This window comes from Dromaius novaehollandiae, chromosome 18 (assembly GCF_036370855.1).
Source record: "Dromaius novaehollandiae isolate bDroNov1 chromosome 18, bDroNov1.hap1, whole genome shotgun sequence".
Lineage (NCBI taxonomy): Eukaryota > Metazoa > Chordata > Aves > Casuariiformes > Dromaiidae > Dromaius > Dromaius novaehollandiae.
In genome coordinates this window covers 5,880,243-5,895,962 of record NC_088115.1, presented here as the reverse complement: position 1 = coordinate 5,895,962, position 15,720 = coordinate 5,880,243, and the positions used below count along the sequence as shown (strand labels likewise).

At 42.6% G+C, this 15,720-nt stretch overlaps 1 protein-coding gene across 1 annotated transcript in view; it reads left to right on the top strand.

Moving 5' to 3' along the window:
* DNAH9 (dynein axonemal heavy chain 9) overlaps window positions 1-15,720 on the top strand; it is a 210,999-nt gene that overhangs the window by 128,786 nt on the left and 66,493 nt on the right. Inside the window, exons 55-58 of the mRNA XM_026120616.2 lie at window positions 711-915; window positions 6,754-6,918; window positions 10,040-10,180; window positions 14,086-14,256. Coding sequence (XP_025976401.2) covers window positions 711-915; window positions 6,754-6,918; window positions 10,040-10,180; window positions 14,086-14,256 — 682 coding nt within the window. The remainder of the gene's footprint in view (window positions 1-710; window positions 916-6,753; window positions 6,919-10,039; window positions 10,181-14,085; window positions 14,257-15,720) is intronic.

Below are 15,720 nucleotides of genomic sequence, written 5' to 3'. Positions count from 1 at the left end.
GCTTCAGTGGAAGCATCACTATAGCTTGCATGAGGATCGACATGTGCGTAGAGCAGGCCTAAAGAAGATTTATATCTTCTCCTGAGACATTAATGCATCTCTAATTCCCTTTTCCTCTGGTTCCTGTGGGCTTTGCCAAACTTACGTTCAGAGCATTTTGATTCCTGTGGTTCAGCCTTCCTGCTTTATGAATTATAGGCTTGGTGTCAGAAATGCAGAATAGGAGAAAGCTGGACTTTCCTGAGTAATCTCATCTCCCGCAAATGGCTGTGAGCCACTGTTCAAAGCCAGCTTCATTGCTAAAGCTCAGCGCGATCACAGAGTCGGCCTAATTTGAGCCAGCAGCCAAGGCAGTTTCAGTTGTGGCTAATTAAAATCTCAATGCCAAGATGCTTTTCCTTCATGTAATGCCAGCTTTAGAAAGAATGTGGCCCCCATGAAAAAGTGAGGATGATTCATGGTTCAAACTGACCACTGCATGCTGGAAACTATGGGCCTTTTCAAACAGGCATTGTTGAAATTCAGGGACAACACTTTGGCTTTTTTATCCTAAACCAGAAGTGTTTCAAGCGTGTCCAATTCTAAATACCCTTTGCATTAAAATTGCTTTTTGTCCTGAGAATACAGAGTCCTGTGCTGCTGGCTTATTGGTATTTGAGCAGAAATACCTTGGAAGGGACGTGAACGCACGCATCTTTTGATCACTTCAGGTACGTTAAGATCGGAGACAAGGAGTGTGACTTCAACCCTGCTTTCCGTCTGATTCTCCATACAAAGCTGGCAAACCCCCATTTCCAACCTGAGATGCAGGCACAGTGCACCCTCATCAACTTCACCGTCACGCGAGACGGCTTGGAAGACCAGCTTCTTGCTGCGGTGGTAAACATGGAAAGGCCTGACTTGGAGGAGCTAAAGGTCAGTAGCTGGGAGTTTGCCCTGGGAGGCAATATAAATATTCAAAAAAATAAAAATAATGCAAATATTTTTTGAACAAATATAATTTCATGTGCAAGGGTGCAAAAATTGTGGCGGTCACCATAAAAACAGGATATTTCCCTTGAATGATATATTTTGAGGGTTTTCTTTTCTCTTCTGTCTTCTAATTTTTTAGTACTTGGGGCATACTTAAACTGCAACTTCAAGTTTTTTTCTCCAAAACAATCTCATCCCTTTCGGAAATGGAAATTGAGATTCTCATTATATCATTTTTCTCTAGACTTCACAGATTTAATTTTGGAAGTAGGATTAGTCTCACTTAACTTTAGGCATTTATGGTATAGGATTCCTGCTGTAAACATTGTGAGGCTAGTAATGAAATTTTTCTGGTACAATTCTTCCTCCCACTTGTTTATAACTGGCTAACTTTTTTGAGCTGAGATGTTGTAAGTATGGTTTCAGTTTCAAGATAACTTTTTAAAGAAAATCCTCTCTACTAAAGGCATCTTTAGCACAGTAAAAAATATGTATAATATTTAATATTTTCTGAGAGTGGGAATAAATTTATAGCACATGTTTAGTCAGGCCAGACCAGTCTTGTAATAATCTCTTCATTTAATGAGGTTCTCAAATATGTTAGCTGTGCAGCCTTAATGATGCGTTTAGTTTTAAATAGACTCATGTGCTAACAAGCCAAAAGATGTCATAGAAATATGTAATGCACTGATTTAATGTGTCAGCCCTGCCTGTCTAGCTAGGACAGTAGGAGACCCAAAGCCTCTGGATCAAGCACCCCTTAAACATGCTCATCAGCAGGTTGCAGATGCTAGACACTTATCTTTACTGACTTCTGCGAAATGGGGTTGTATAGGGTGACTGAGATTAACTTAGTGGTGTCATTAACTGAAGTTTAGGACCGTTCTCCTTAGCCTCAGCAGCACTGCTGTTAATGACCGTTGTCACAAGAAGACAGATAAATTCAACATCATATGCAGTCATCAAATACACTATTAGGCTCTGGAAATCAGTAGCTCAAAATCTGCAGCACTTACATCCCATAAAAGAGAAACTGTGTATTAGAGAATAGTGAAAATGATGTGAATTAGAGATCATATATTTTAAAGTCCCTGCTTATTCTGAACCTGTGCACTATGGAGAAGGAAGACTGGGGCAGAGCGCCAGGGAGGACTGTGGAAATGCACCCCAGCTGCTAGTCCTGCCAGCCACGCCATCAGCAGTGGGAGATAGGGAGCTGTTGTCTGACTTCAGAAACCACTAAGCAGACATAGATGGGTGTGAAATACAATTTTCTCTTCCCTTAAAAATATCTGAGACTTCTTTCTGTATTTCACCACATCCAGATAATATCAGAGCCCACAATATCTCCTCTGTCCTCTCTCTTCTTCTGTTTCCCTCCTGCTAGAAACCCACTAAGGAGGAAAATAGGAGGACACCAAGGAGGAAAAAAAACAGTTCATAGCTTAGTGTTTGAGATTTTCCGCTGGATGGGGAGCAGTCAACCCCCAATCGCTTCTCTGCTGGGATAAAAGCAGAGACCTTTCTCTCTAGATGCAGAACAGGCATTATGCCCCCTCACCTCCCCATGGAATCACAGAAATTTTTCTTCAAGTGGGGAAGGGGTAGTAAATCTTAACAACCCCTTTGGTATCGGAGCACTTACCAGGATGTGCCTGACCCATGCACATGTCTGTCTTCTTGTGAGAAATTTGCGGTCCATGGCTCTCCCCTCCCAGGAGCAGGTGCAACTGGGTTGCCCTGGAGAAGGGGAGCCAGGAGGCTTCAGTCTTGGTAAGGACTCCAGGTCTCATCAGCGGAGGAAGAGAACTTTTTGCCCTAAGTGATAGGTTAGAGCATTGCTCCTACGAGTGTTGCTGTATTTGTCCAGTAGTGAGAAGTACAGTCTGTTGAAGTCACGTTCCCTCATGCTTTGTTTCCTAACCTGGTGAATCTTCAGCAGGAGAGGTTGTAGGTGCCCTCTGCGCCAATAGCCTCGAGCCTGGTGTTCAGGGTGGATGTTGTTGCCATCACTCTCAGCTACATCTGAACTTGTAAATAAAATGTGGCCAGGCATATTCTCTGGTCTCAGGGCCAAGTAGTGCAGCCCAGTTCAAGGCTGAGCATGTAAAAATAATGTGAGAGGGGGTCGGCACCAACTGCAAGTGTACTGACCACTGTGGATGACTGCGGGCCAGGTGCTTGGTCCTTTGTTCTGTCTGTATTTCATTTACTAAGGCAAACAAAGCCACAGTGACTGTTGCCAGATAGCTGTTGGAAGCTCCTTGAATATACAGGTTTGAATCTTCGGATTCCCTAAAGGAGTGGCCACTCCTAGATGTGCTCTATGCCGTGGTTTCTTCCCTGGTATAACAGGCATGGCAGGTACACTAATTTATTGTTAATGTGATTAACAAGTTAATAATTAATCAAAATTGATCAAACAGTTATTATTAGTCCAAATAACACTTATGCTTATAATAATACAGAAAAGGCTCATACAGTTAAAAGTGTTACACAAAGATGCAGCTCACTAATACCTACTAATGTCCACCCTGGTCTCTGGGGTTGTGCTCACCCTCCCAGCATCCCTAAGATCTACAGCTTCAGTCTTCCTCAAACAGAACTGGGTGTGGGATGATAACAGCAAGTCATCAGCATCCTGAGGTCTTCTCTAGGAAAAGTTTGATATCCGTGGCAAGGACCCTTCTTCCTCCTCAGTCTTGGCATCCATCTAGAGTCATTTTTGTATGTTTTCTCAACATGGTCTGCTCACATAATCTTTCTTCCCATTGGTTCCTGATTATTCATCTGTTCATCAGTATTTTCCCATTCTTTCTTATCTCTAAAACTGACTTCACTGGATTCATAGGTCTACACTCCTCCATTGACTGTTGATTGATTGTTACGATGTATGTTTACAGTCTGGGACCTCTGACACTACTGTGCGTTGGCACTCTGCCTCATTTTTATTCTAGAGATAGTTCCATCTATGCAGAGTAACTACTTGCTATTACTATAAACTAAAGCCAAACTAAAACTCATTAAAGCAACAGTGACCTGGCTGCTAGATGATCACATTGAAAAGACCAGCTTAGGCCAAGGCAAGCACAGCCAAGTCTTGAGGCTTCGCAGTGTCAGGTCAGTACAAAACCTGTGGCCTTTTACTAGTCTCATCTGCAGTTTACTTTTGCAATGAAGACTGTGCTCTCCACCTTGCCTGCTTTCCTCCTGCCGGCTCTGCCAGTCCGTGTGCTGATGGCACGGCCTGTGGTCCATGTTGTCTTACTAAAACTGGTTTCAAGCACCTCCCACCTTTACCAGACTTCAGTCTTTGGACTGAAATTTCTCAGAATGTGCTTTCCTCAACTTTATTGTCTGGTGATTGTTGAAAACAACTGGGAGGTGGCTGCTGTGGCCCCACTGGAGACACTGACAATTTGAAGATCCATCAGTAGAGAAGGAATGAACAGTGGGGAGAGTCCAGGGAAAGGCTGCAGGCTCACAACAGACGGGCATCTGAGCTGGGAAGGGGTTGGTGGTGAGTCCTCACCAAACTGGCCTGTAGCTCTAGTGAACTTTTTTTTGTCACGGAATGAAAATTTGGAGGCCCTCAGTGTAACCTGCTTCCTGGAATTTGCACAGTTATGTATCAGCTGTGAAGTAACAGATAATGAGCTCCACTGCAGAAATGAGAAATGATGACCTTGCTACTGCTGAAAACAATGGCATGATAAAGCTGCAACAGATGCAGGCTGTTGTGGGAAATACAGCATTGTACGCACTTCTAAGGGTGTGCTTCAGAAATTGCGTGGTGATTACAAGCTATTGGAACAAAAACCCCACACATCCTCATTAATAACTGCAGGGCTTACAGTCCATGGTCTGAAATAATAGCTTGCAAAATGTCATTTTTAAGGCATGATATGCTTGAATGACAGGAACATGCACAAAATTAGCCATGTTAGTTTTCTGTTTCAAGATCTGCAAAATATTTACCACCATGGGCTAACTCCTGTGTGTAATGCCTAAGGAATAGGCCCTTAAAAGCAAGTATTTATAGCTGAAATACCAATAAACTGCATGCTTCAGTGCACGTTCTACTGAATACTTGGCTTGACCTTAACATGGAGTGAGTGTGTGTGCAGCAAGTATGTGAAATTTCAGCCCAAATATTGAAAGATGACTTGTTAATGAAAGAGTTAATCTGCTTGAAACCCTCTGACAACAGAACAAATACTGCTGGCCCCCTGTGTTTTAGGGGATTGGAAGAAACAGAGGAATGTCAGACACGTCCCATTTCTGGGGACCTTTCAGACCTTGTGGGTGCTCGGAAGGTATGGGTTCACGTTTTCTGGAAGCTGTCTTGGGAGCATTAAATCACTTGGCTCTTGACACCGATTCTACCATCTGACAGTCGATGTGGCCTAGGACTTGTCTTAATTCCACTTGCGCTCTCTCCCTACTTCATGGACCTGGCTTATTTTCATAGTGCTGAAAAACACTCTTTTGCAAGTTATTTGAATCACTGGGTTGTGTCACTTAAATAAAATCTGGGCATTTAAAACTGTGTTTGTCATACAGCAATGTTTTACATACTAGGGTGTTAGTGATTGGATTCATTTATGTAGAGAATAGTCATCCAGGCTTATATCTTAGCAGCATCCAAGTCAGATGCACTGCTTTGCCACAAGATGTTTTCTGTGATAATGCTTAAAATAGGCATTCAGAATAAGACCACATAGTGGAATAATATAATGTACCTGCAATCCAGGAAAGATGCAGTTTCCCTAAGCAAACACAGAGAATAGGGTAATCACATTTCATGGGGGAAAACCTATTTTCAAGGGTCTGTTCAAAAAGGAGCCAGGTGAGATTCTTTAGTTCCACCATGAACAGTGTTAATCACTGGTATTTCTGCAAAAGAGATAGAAATGGAACAAATTGCTGGGGAGAAGGGAGGGGAGTATTATTTCACAGAAAGAAAATTGGAAGAATTTACACCATAATTTAGAAGATCTGTCCTTGAAGCAAGACAGTTGTTGCTGGCCTGTATCTGCTTGGCTGTCTTTGCGCTAAACTTGCAGTGGAGTGGAGACTGTCCTTACATGTACAGCTTTGAAATGGAGACTGTCCTTGCATGTGCAGCTTCTAGCACAGTGGGCCACTGATCCAAGCAGGATCTCAAGGCCAGAATACAAATGGGAGTAGCAATCAAGTAAGATTTCGACTTTGCCTTCAGTTCTAAGCCCGTAAGAGTCTGCAGTTGGTTGGCTTAGCTCTGGACCCAAGAGAACGTGCTGTTGCTTTCACCACCAGCTTTTAATCCCTTGGTCCTCATTCCTGGTGTGAGTGGTGCTGACATGTAGTGGGAAGTGCAGAGGTTCACAGGGAGAGGTGAGAGGCAGCAGTGTTTATCCTTAGGCTTCCTGCACAGGGACCATCTAGGCTGACTCAAGCCTGATAAACAGACATTTCTTAGAAGGAGGCACAGAATGTGTGTGAGATGGGGGCTGACGGTCATTTCCTTCTGATTCATTTCTGTCATTTTAATACATTCCTAAAGGAAGGGCTTATTCATCCTGGCACTTTCAGTGTTTCTCTGAGTGAATGGCGCATTGGATATGGAGAGATCCCCAGAGCTCTGCCCATATCCAGGAATCAGAGAGAGCAAGGAGTTAGTCTGTGAGCAATGCTGGACTGTGCAATGGTCAGTTAGAAGTTCATTCCCGTATAGAGATGACTAATCCTTTCCTTATCACATGTTTTGTGGCTAAAAGTTTCTGAATTGATTATTTGCAGTCAGATCTCACAAAGCAACAGAATGGATTCAAAATCACCTTGAAAACGTTAGAGGACAACTTGCTCTCTCGGCTGTCATCAGCATCTGGGAACTTCCTGGGAGACACAGCGTTGGTGGAGAACTTGGAGATCACTAAACAGACAGCTGCAGAAATTGAAGAGAAGGTAAAAATACAAAGTGAGAGCCAAGAGAAAAGCATGCCCATTATGTTATCTTTAAAGATTTGTTGGTGAAACATAGCTTCTTTAATATGCTTATCTCTACCTATTCTGCTAGGCAGCGAATAGAAAGCAGTATAAATTGAAGAGCTCTCCATTCTGGCCAGTTTCAAGCGATTTAATTCTTTTGAGCTAGTGTATGTTAAATGGCCTATTTAAGACCAAGAGAAAATGGCAATGTCTAATGTAAAGATAATAAAATTTACACACTGTATCAAGGCTGCTTTAAACTGTTGCAGTGTAATACAGTGGCCTTTTATTTTTTCCTTGAATTAATTCTGAATATATCGCACTTCCTCAATTAAGCTTGATTTTAGTACTGACTGGGGACTGAAATCTGTTGAGTTTGTGGTCTAGAGTAAATCTGCAAGAACTTGAGTATTTCCTACCCTTCAGTTCCTTAGATTGTAAATCGACTTTTTCGTTAGCTCTGTAGTGTCAGTGTTGTCATTACCCAGTTTGCCTTGCTGGCTACGCTGCAGCTAGTTAAATGCAAGGCTTTTCTACTCTGTCACTGAGAGGACTCGAGAAGTGTGCCTGTCACGCTAGGAACACAACAGTACCCTTATCTGGCCCTCCTTGACTGCTTCCCTCCCCAGCCATCCCATCTTTATAGCCCAGCTCTTGGCCTTCTCCAGCATGATGGCCCACGCTGCTCAAAAATGGTGATCCATGTTCTCAGACCATGCTGGAACTGTGTCACTAGCCACCTGGGAGCTAACTGATCCCCCCATTAAAAACTGAAATTATTTCTGCTAGGCATCTGTAAGACAGCAGATGCATTCAGTATGCGGCTTCCCAAGGAGGATTTGCTTGTACTCCTCCAAGGGGATGTTGGAAGAGGTATTCTGACATGGCTGTGCAAGTTCTGGAAACAGTCACCCATCAGGTCTCCCTTTGACTGTCAGGGAAATCCAGTCCAAGGCAGAGCTGGGTTTTGTCTATGGTTCCTAGTCTCAGCTGCCACTCACATGGTGTTATGTATTGTGTCTTCAGCTTTCAGAGTCTCATGGAGATGTGTTTTCCTCTCAGAGCATTCATGAATAAATACTGGTTTTATGGACTGTACTTGGCTTTGGAGCAGAGGCAAGCTGCAGTGGGAGATGGTACAAGTTTCACATCTCCCTCTCAAATTTGACATTTTTTGGCTTGGTTTCTAAACAAGTTGTGGCTGTAAAGCTGGTCACTGCCAACTCCATGGCAACAGGGGTGAATCTTGAAGTTTGACGTGGTTTAGGACCTGGGTTTTATGTGTTTGATACCTACATGGAAGACTGTCTCAGGACCCCATTTCTCTCACGATTAAAATCTGCTTCTCATGTCAACTCTTAAATCTATTCTTGGTCAGTTTATCCCAAACAGTTCAGCCAACATTTTCCTTCCTATGGTACTCCTCCTCACTGTATTTATTGAGAGCAACTACCTTTCCCACCCCTGGCTTTTATTTTTCTAGATTTATTAAGCATTTTGGGGGGTAGGACATCTAAGAGGTAGTTGTCTAAGTCTAAGCTAGACTCTGGGCTCCCTCTTTAGTCACTGGAGGGACACTGGCAGTTCCAGAGCAGGGACCAATCTGACTTAGGTGAATTAGGTGGGTGATTCATGGAGGTGCTTGTTTCTCCCTATTGACTGTAAGGGATGCTCTCACCCAACTGTTGGAGCAGTTGGTCTTTCGGAAATACCAGCTCAGCCTTGGACAAGATGGGGGAAGGAGATAGCGTTGGGCTGTGGAATGTAGAAGGGAACCATACCTGGCTCCATGGAGCATACAGCCTCTATAAGCCTGGATATTGTCATTTTACAATACTGTCAGCATCTAGACATGCAGGAGCATTTGGTATTGTACATAGTTATAATTGTGATATGGCTGTGAAGGAACGCACATTTCTGCTTATGAGCTGGGTCAGGATCTTTGCAGCACCTGCCCTCCAAGAAGTGCCCTGTACCTGAATCCTCATTGCAGTAGGCTTTGAAGCTGTTCCTTGGAGGAAACCTAGATGTTATGAAATAATGAGCTGTTATTGTTTATTGAGATGTGCAAACAGACTAATCCTCCAGATCCCAACATGTGTTGGCTGTGCATAACAGACTGAGGCTAAGTCTGCACTTCAGTGAAAAGGTTTGATTGTGCCCCAGCCGGATATACTCACACTAGTTCAGGTGGTGGCACAGGCAGGCTCAGTGTCATGCATTTTGGTGTGGGCTGTGTTGTGCTCTTCAAGCTTGTTCAGCCCATGCTGAGCCTTTTTCTGCCATGTCCTCATTGCATGGTTCACTGAGCTAGCTGGATCAGCGCTGGCATGGGAACATGTGTCTGCACTGCAAGACATTTCTGACTGTGCATATCCAGAGCCTAAAATAATCCCCGTGAGGCTTGAGGATGTCATTTTATGCCACTGAAGTGGAATGAAAGAACGAACTTCAACAGGACAAAGACGATAATGGGGCAATGTAACTGCCAAAAGAATTTTTGCCATATCCATCACAGCAATTATGCAGACACCTGGCTAGCAAGGTAGAGGTGCATTAAATGCTGGTGAAGAAAGGCAGCAAATAGCAGCTATAAATTACCAGTTCTCAGCCTTGGGAGATGCTGCCCCAAGAGCTGCACTAAGTCTGTTCAGTCCCTTGTTATTAATGATCTGCATAGAAGGGGGGCAATTAGCAGGAGAAAGTCACTGATGACAAAAATATTTCTGGTTAGTGAAGAGCAGGGAACATAGCAGGAACCCCAGAGCAGGCTTGCAAAAACAAGGAATTGGACAATATAAGAGTAAATGCAGTTAAATGTAGAATAAACCAGAGGAAGGAGATGCTGGGAGTGGACAGCTAGAGCTCTGGCCGCATGATGGTCTGGAGAGTGGAGGCCAGTTCCCCGCAGCGATTGCCCAGTGCACAAACAGGTGACCCACTCCTTGGCCCGACGTCTTGGTGGCAGATGTTAACTCTACACTGGACTGCAGGGAGTCTTGGGCCTCTCTGGTTTTCACCTCTCTGAAGTGAGAAAGATGGACTCAATTTAAAAAGATGTTTTCATGGTTGTCTTGATCCTGTGTTTTCCTCACAGGTCCGGGAATCCAAGGTGACAGAAATAAAGATTAATGAGGCCAGGGAGCACTACAGGCCTGCAGCAGCGCGGGCCTCTCTGCTGTACTTCACAATGAACGACCTCCATGCTATCCATCCCATGTACCAGTTCTCTCTGAAGGTACTGTTCCCGTAAGCCGTAGGGATCTGCCTGCTGCTCGGGGCTGTGTTAGACAGCTGCGCTACTTCATTCTCTTGTGAAGGTAAAAAAGCGTTCTTCTTGGGCTTCCTGAGGATATTTGAACTCCTAGACAAAAAGGTGGTCTAAACTAATCCCTTCTGTTGTTTAGGTTTTATGCGGAAGCGTCCTGTAATTAATTTTGTTATAAATCCACTTCACATATATTACCTGTAACTTGTGTTGTGGTAGTGTCTAAAACTGAAGAAAACTTCTCTTATGCTTGCTGCAAACACTCAGCAGAATGTTTTCTTCGCTGCCATCAGTAGAAGAAACAGTATTTCAGCATGCCTGGAAGGTCTAAGATCAGCCTGAATGACGTAAGAAAAGGTTTATCTGTATTGTATGCTGAGTGTGGGCTGGAATCTGTGTACTCCTGTCTAAATTTGCCAGTCATCCCCACTGCAGGTAGTCAGATTGGAGTCAGATCAGATGAGCCTTAATTAGCTCCTCTTTCTTTCCCTTGGTTTGTTTCTAAGCAATTGAACTAAAGTCTTGCGGAAAGTCATGATTTGACTTACAGGTGCATTAACATTCTTTATTACTAAAAACCAAAGAAGCTTTTTTTTTTTTTTGCAAGGCAAAACATTGCAAGCAGTTTATCTCTTCCATATTCACAACCTTCTTGGCCTGGCAGAACAAGATTAGCAATGGATTTAAAAGACATCATCTGGGGAAAGCGCCAGTGAGCTATTTTTTTCTGTCTAGTTTACATATTTATGCACAGAGATTTTACACAGCATTGGAGTAACTTGCTCCATCAGTTAATCTTTTCTTTATATTTACATCAGTTCTGTATCTGTGATGTCATCAGGATCATAACAACTGCGCAGCTATTTCGTAAGTTCAGGAATTGCCTCAGCACTTAAAAATTATCGAAGACCTTGATATTGAAACAGTCCTGATTTCCCAAATAAGCCAGGATTAAAACATCTCATTACTGTCTAAACGTATTCCTGTCCAACTGAGAGCACATCACCAGGGGATTTATTGCTACAGTCCAGACAAGAGGCAAATCATTCCTGCTTCCATTACTCCAAAAAAACAGAAGATTCCCAAGCAGCTGGGCCTTCAGGAGCTTGGATCCTTCTTACATTACAGTTACCTGAGTTTTTCAGGTAGTCAACAATATGGTGTGAATCCTAGCCCAGACTTGGGGCTAGTGTCCATGTGTGCTTGACATGAGAGAAAAGGTAATATGGACATGACATGAACCAACACCACCTCTCAATGTGGGCTTGTGCACAGGCTTAGCTACAGTATGGAGGGGTCCGGACGCATGAACTGTGTTTCAGGTGCTCTTCTCACAATGTCATGTGGCCATCAGACAGACAAGCAAACCTACAGTCTTTTCTATAAGAGTCCTTAGATTGGAAGGCCAGTTGGGATTTATGGGTGTGTTACCACCTTGAAATGTGGATGCCAGCAGCCTTAGCCACTGGCATCCTAAAAATGGCAGTACAGACACCCCAACCGGGAGTGTGCTAGGAGAGAGCCCAATGTACTCCTAAAATAAATGTAGAATAGACACAGCCAAAGGGCCTATGCTCTAAAGACCTTGTAATCTTTGGACTTGTAGGCAAGACAGGAAACTGCACAGCAATGTTGCTCTATAGTACAGGAGCATCTTATGTGTGGAGCTAGAACAGATCTATCTCCTTTGTAGGAAATTTCTTCCTGGAGGTGATCCTGGAGATCCTTTCCAAGATGACAGATTGATTTAAGAGCTAATTATTATTCTTCCTAATGATGGGCTGAACTGCTTAAACCTTTCCACCGTGTGACAGAACCTACTGGGAAGCTGGCAGCTTTTGTGGGAGTGAAGCCGTGATTTTCCAGATTTCTTGACTATGAGACATCTTTGAGACATCTGCATTCCCCTTTTTTGCAGGTTTGAGTGGACTGGGACTCCATGTGCTACAATGGAGGAGTTAGATCTTTAAGAGTGAAATATATGCCTAGTAGTAAACTTGTAGTTAATTTCTTTGTTTTGTATTTAGGCATCACTTAATCAGTTGGTTTCCATTTCTTGGCTGGTGGGAAGCAGGGTTTTTTTCAGACCGTCTGCTGCATCCTGCAAGCTCCTTAGGCAGGGTCCATCCTTCTGTGCTCTACAGGTACTGCCCAAAACACTGGAGAAGTCTTAGTCCCTGAGCTGCTTCCAAGGTCCTGCTCTAGTAAAAAAGAGAATGCAGATGATCCTTTGCCTAGATAAAATAGCCCCAATAGTCCTGTCCAGCAGAGACCCACGGGCCTGACTTGTTATTGAAGAGTTCCAGTTTTAATGTTTCAACAAAAGAAAGATCTTTCTTTATCATCAGAGAAAGAGATTTTGGGGGCTGGAGGGTTAAATGAGATAACATCCTAGTCTAGGATGTCTTCCAGACAGTTTCTTACCTTGCCAAGTGACCTGGAAAAAGTAACAGAAGCAAATACAACATTTTGAGCTGCATCCACAAAGAAGCTTTTCTTTTTGATATCTACAACTCATATGCTGAGATAATTTTACCAAGAAAATGTGCAGAATATCTTTCTGGCAAGGGTGCCCTTTGGAAGATTCATTCCCTATACGTACACAATAGATGCAGACACATCTGAGGTTTCACCTTTGATCTACCTAATTTGTATTTTGTTTGTTTTATGTTTTCCAGTTAGCATTAATAATATGTATAAATACATAGGAAATTATTTGATGAAATGTTTTTATCTGATAAACTGTGATGGCAGATCATAAAACATTGTGTAAAGATGCACAGAGATGATTTTAAAATACTTACCATGCAGCTAGAAGTCCATTATAAATTAGAGCACACAAGATTTATATGTGACTCTGCAGCATGTTTTAACACAATGTAAAGAAATGTAAGCTGGGAAATCCATTCTGCAATTATTTAATAATGCAGTAGGTATCAGAGTTACTTTAATTTGTTGAGGCATCATTCTTCTATTGTAGAACCCCGAAAATAACCTTTTGCAACAAAGCCATGCTTCGACTGGTTCGTGTTATTAATTTGTATTGGCCTGGTTATTTCATATTAGCTGAGTTCGAATGTACAGAGCCTTTGCATTGCTAATCAAGATTTGGGCTTTTTGTTTGTGTGTGTGTTTGTTTTTTCCAACTGCATTTGATAATTTGCTAATGGGCTTTCTTCAGCGTGTTCTGAAAGTTTTTAAGTCTTTTCTCATTTAGATCAGAAATGTTTTTGCAAGAATCTGTAGTATCTTACATAATATTGTCTTTCTCAATGCATGCACCCATCCTTGAGGGGATTTCACTGGTTAAGCTCACTTCCGTACTGTGAAGTCCTAGCTACTCTTCTTGTCTGGTCATTTGCTGAATACAGACAATAATTTACTTGCTGGACTTTTTAATACTTAGGGGAATTGCTTTCCTCTAAGTCACACCAACTTTTGAGAAACAAGAGGTATGCTTTCCACTGGAAATACCAGTGTCTTTCAGCTCAAAGTTTGCACAGAAAGGGGACTTTAATCCCTATGTGAGAATATATTTTGTCTGAGAAATACTTCCCATAGCCGTTCTGTCTTAGTTCAGTTAGCCTGTCTCTGCAGTACCTTCCCGAGCCCAAGCAAGCACAGTGCCAAGGGGAATGTCATCATTGCTTGGCTGTGTACTCATGAAAAAGCAGCTAAAAGCTAAGGTCTGGTCTCCAGATCTATTGCCCTGCTGCCTGGAGCTGCTGGGCCACACTGCTTGGCAATTGGGGTTGCTTATGGCTAGAGAGGTAAAATATATGAGTTGGCTTCACGTACTGCAGCATTTCAGGTGATACCCAGGAGCATGAAAAGATCAACTAGAAAACATGAATCCTTTCTGTCTGCCCACCTAGGCCTTCAGTGTTGTGTTTCGGAAAGCCATTGAGAGGGCATCTCCAGATGAGAGCCTCAGCGTGCGAGTGCTAAACCTCATCGACAGCATTACCTTCTCTGTGTTCCAGTACACGACCCGAGGTCTGTTTGAATGTGATAAATTGACCTACACTGCTCAAGTTACCTTCCAGGTAAACACCACTGTTTCATGCAATTTGCATGTAATGATTTATTTTACAGGCAAAGACACTGTATGTCAGAGAAAGCCCAAACTATCCCAGCCATGGCCTTCAGCATCAGAGCAGCTGAAACGAGGACTTAGGGACTAATTTTCTTCTCTGTCTCTCTTGCTGATAGTCATGGATACTGTTTTTGATTGTCTTAAGCTGACAAATAGTTGTTTTAGCATAGTAATACCTGCATGCAAGAACTAAAAAAGGGAAAAGGAAGTTCATCTTCAGGGATTAATAGATTTTATCTAAAGCGAGTGTGTGCTATGTAACTGCTGATTTTTGTCTGGTATGTTTGTGTAATTTTAAATGTATGATCTGAGCTAGGGGGCCTTTCTATAGATCTGTGTTGAAATCAATCCAGTCAATAAATAATGTTTGGCATTATGTTATGAAGTTGTTATTAAGTTTGTGCAGTTAACTACTATGTAAATGCCCTGACATGCAGAATACAGATGCGAACCAAGTTTAAATTGCACAAACATTGTGCAGGCCTAGTTAACCTTGATCCAATCCTTGACCTGAATTTTTTAATTCTACGTAACAAAACATTATGTGTAAAATAACTGAGCTTTGCAAAATATAGAAGATACCAGGAGAAGTAAACATGCAACTCTAACAGTAAAATATACTCTAACAGTATGTCTAGTTAATAAATTTTCTGCTTGTAAGAGTCAACTTATATTTTGCAGAGTCACTCTTAATTCTGACCCAAAAGAAACCTACACATTCTCATATATTTGTCTAAATAAAGCATTAAAGTAGCACATATTGTAGTTGTAAATACATTATACATTGAAAATAGTTAATGGATCATTTTAAGCTTTCAGGAAAACAGCTTCCATAATTCCTGTGAGTGGAGGGAGCTGGGTGATGAGTCGCAGGATTCTGCTGTTGAACTGAGTAGCCCATTACCGTCATCAGTGGAAGACACACCAGCCACACTTCAGAAGCTATTGCCCTGTAGGCAGTAATGAGCTATAGTCAAGATGTTGTAACAGGGAAATGAGAACCTGCTCCAGCACGGCTCTTTTTTGCTCCAGAAGTTGTATTGAGATTTTGGATGTCTGGCAGTGCACTTGGTGCAGTGGCTCCAGCTGGGCTCATGAGCACATGTGGCTTTCCAGAATTATCTTGGAAAGAACTCTGGAAGTCTTAAGCCACATGTTCCCCAAAGCCACCAGTGGTGGTAAAAACAGTGGTAATAGATGGATGGCCTGGATGCTCTCCAGCTCTCAGTGTCTGAGACCTCAGGGACTGTTGGTGCATGTACTGTGAGTTTTTGTAACACTCAGTACATCTTCAGTTTCTTTCCAAGCTGAACAAGATAGAGGTGGGCAAGACATTTGTACCATGCCCTGCAGATGCTTTCTCTGTCTCCTCTCAATAACAATATCCAGTCTGTAGCTGCAGCCATCAAATACA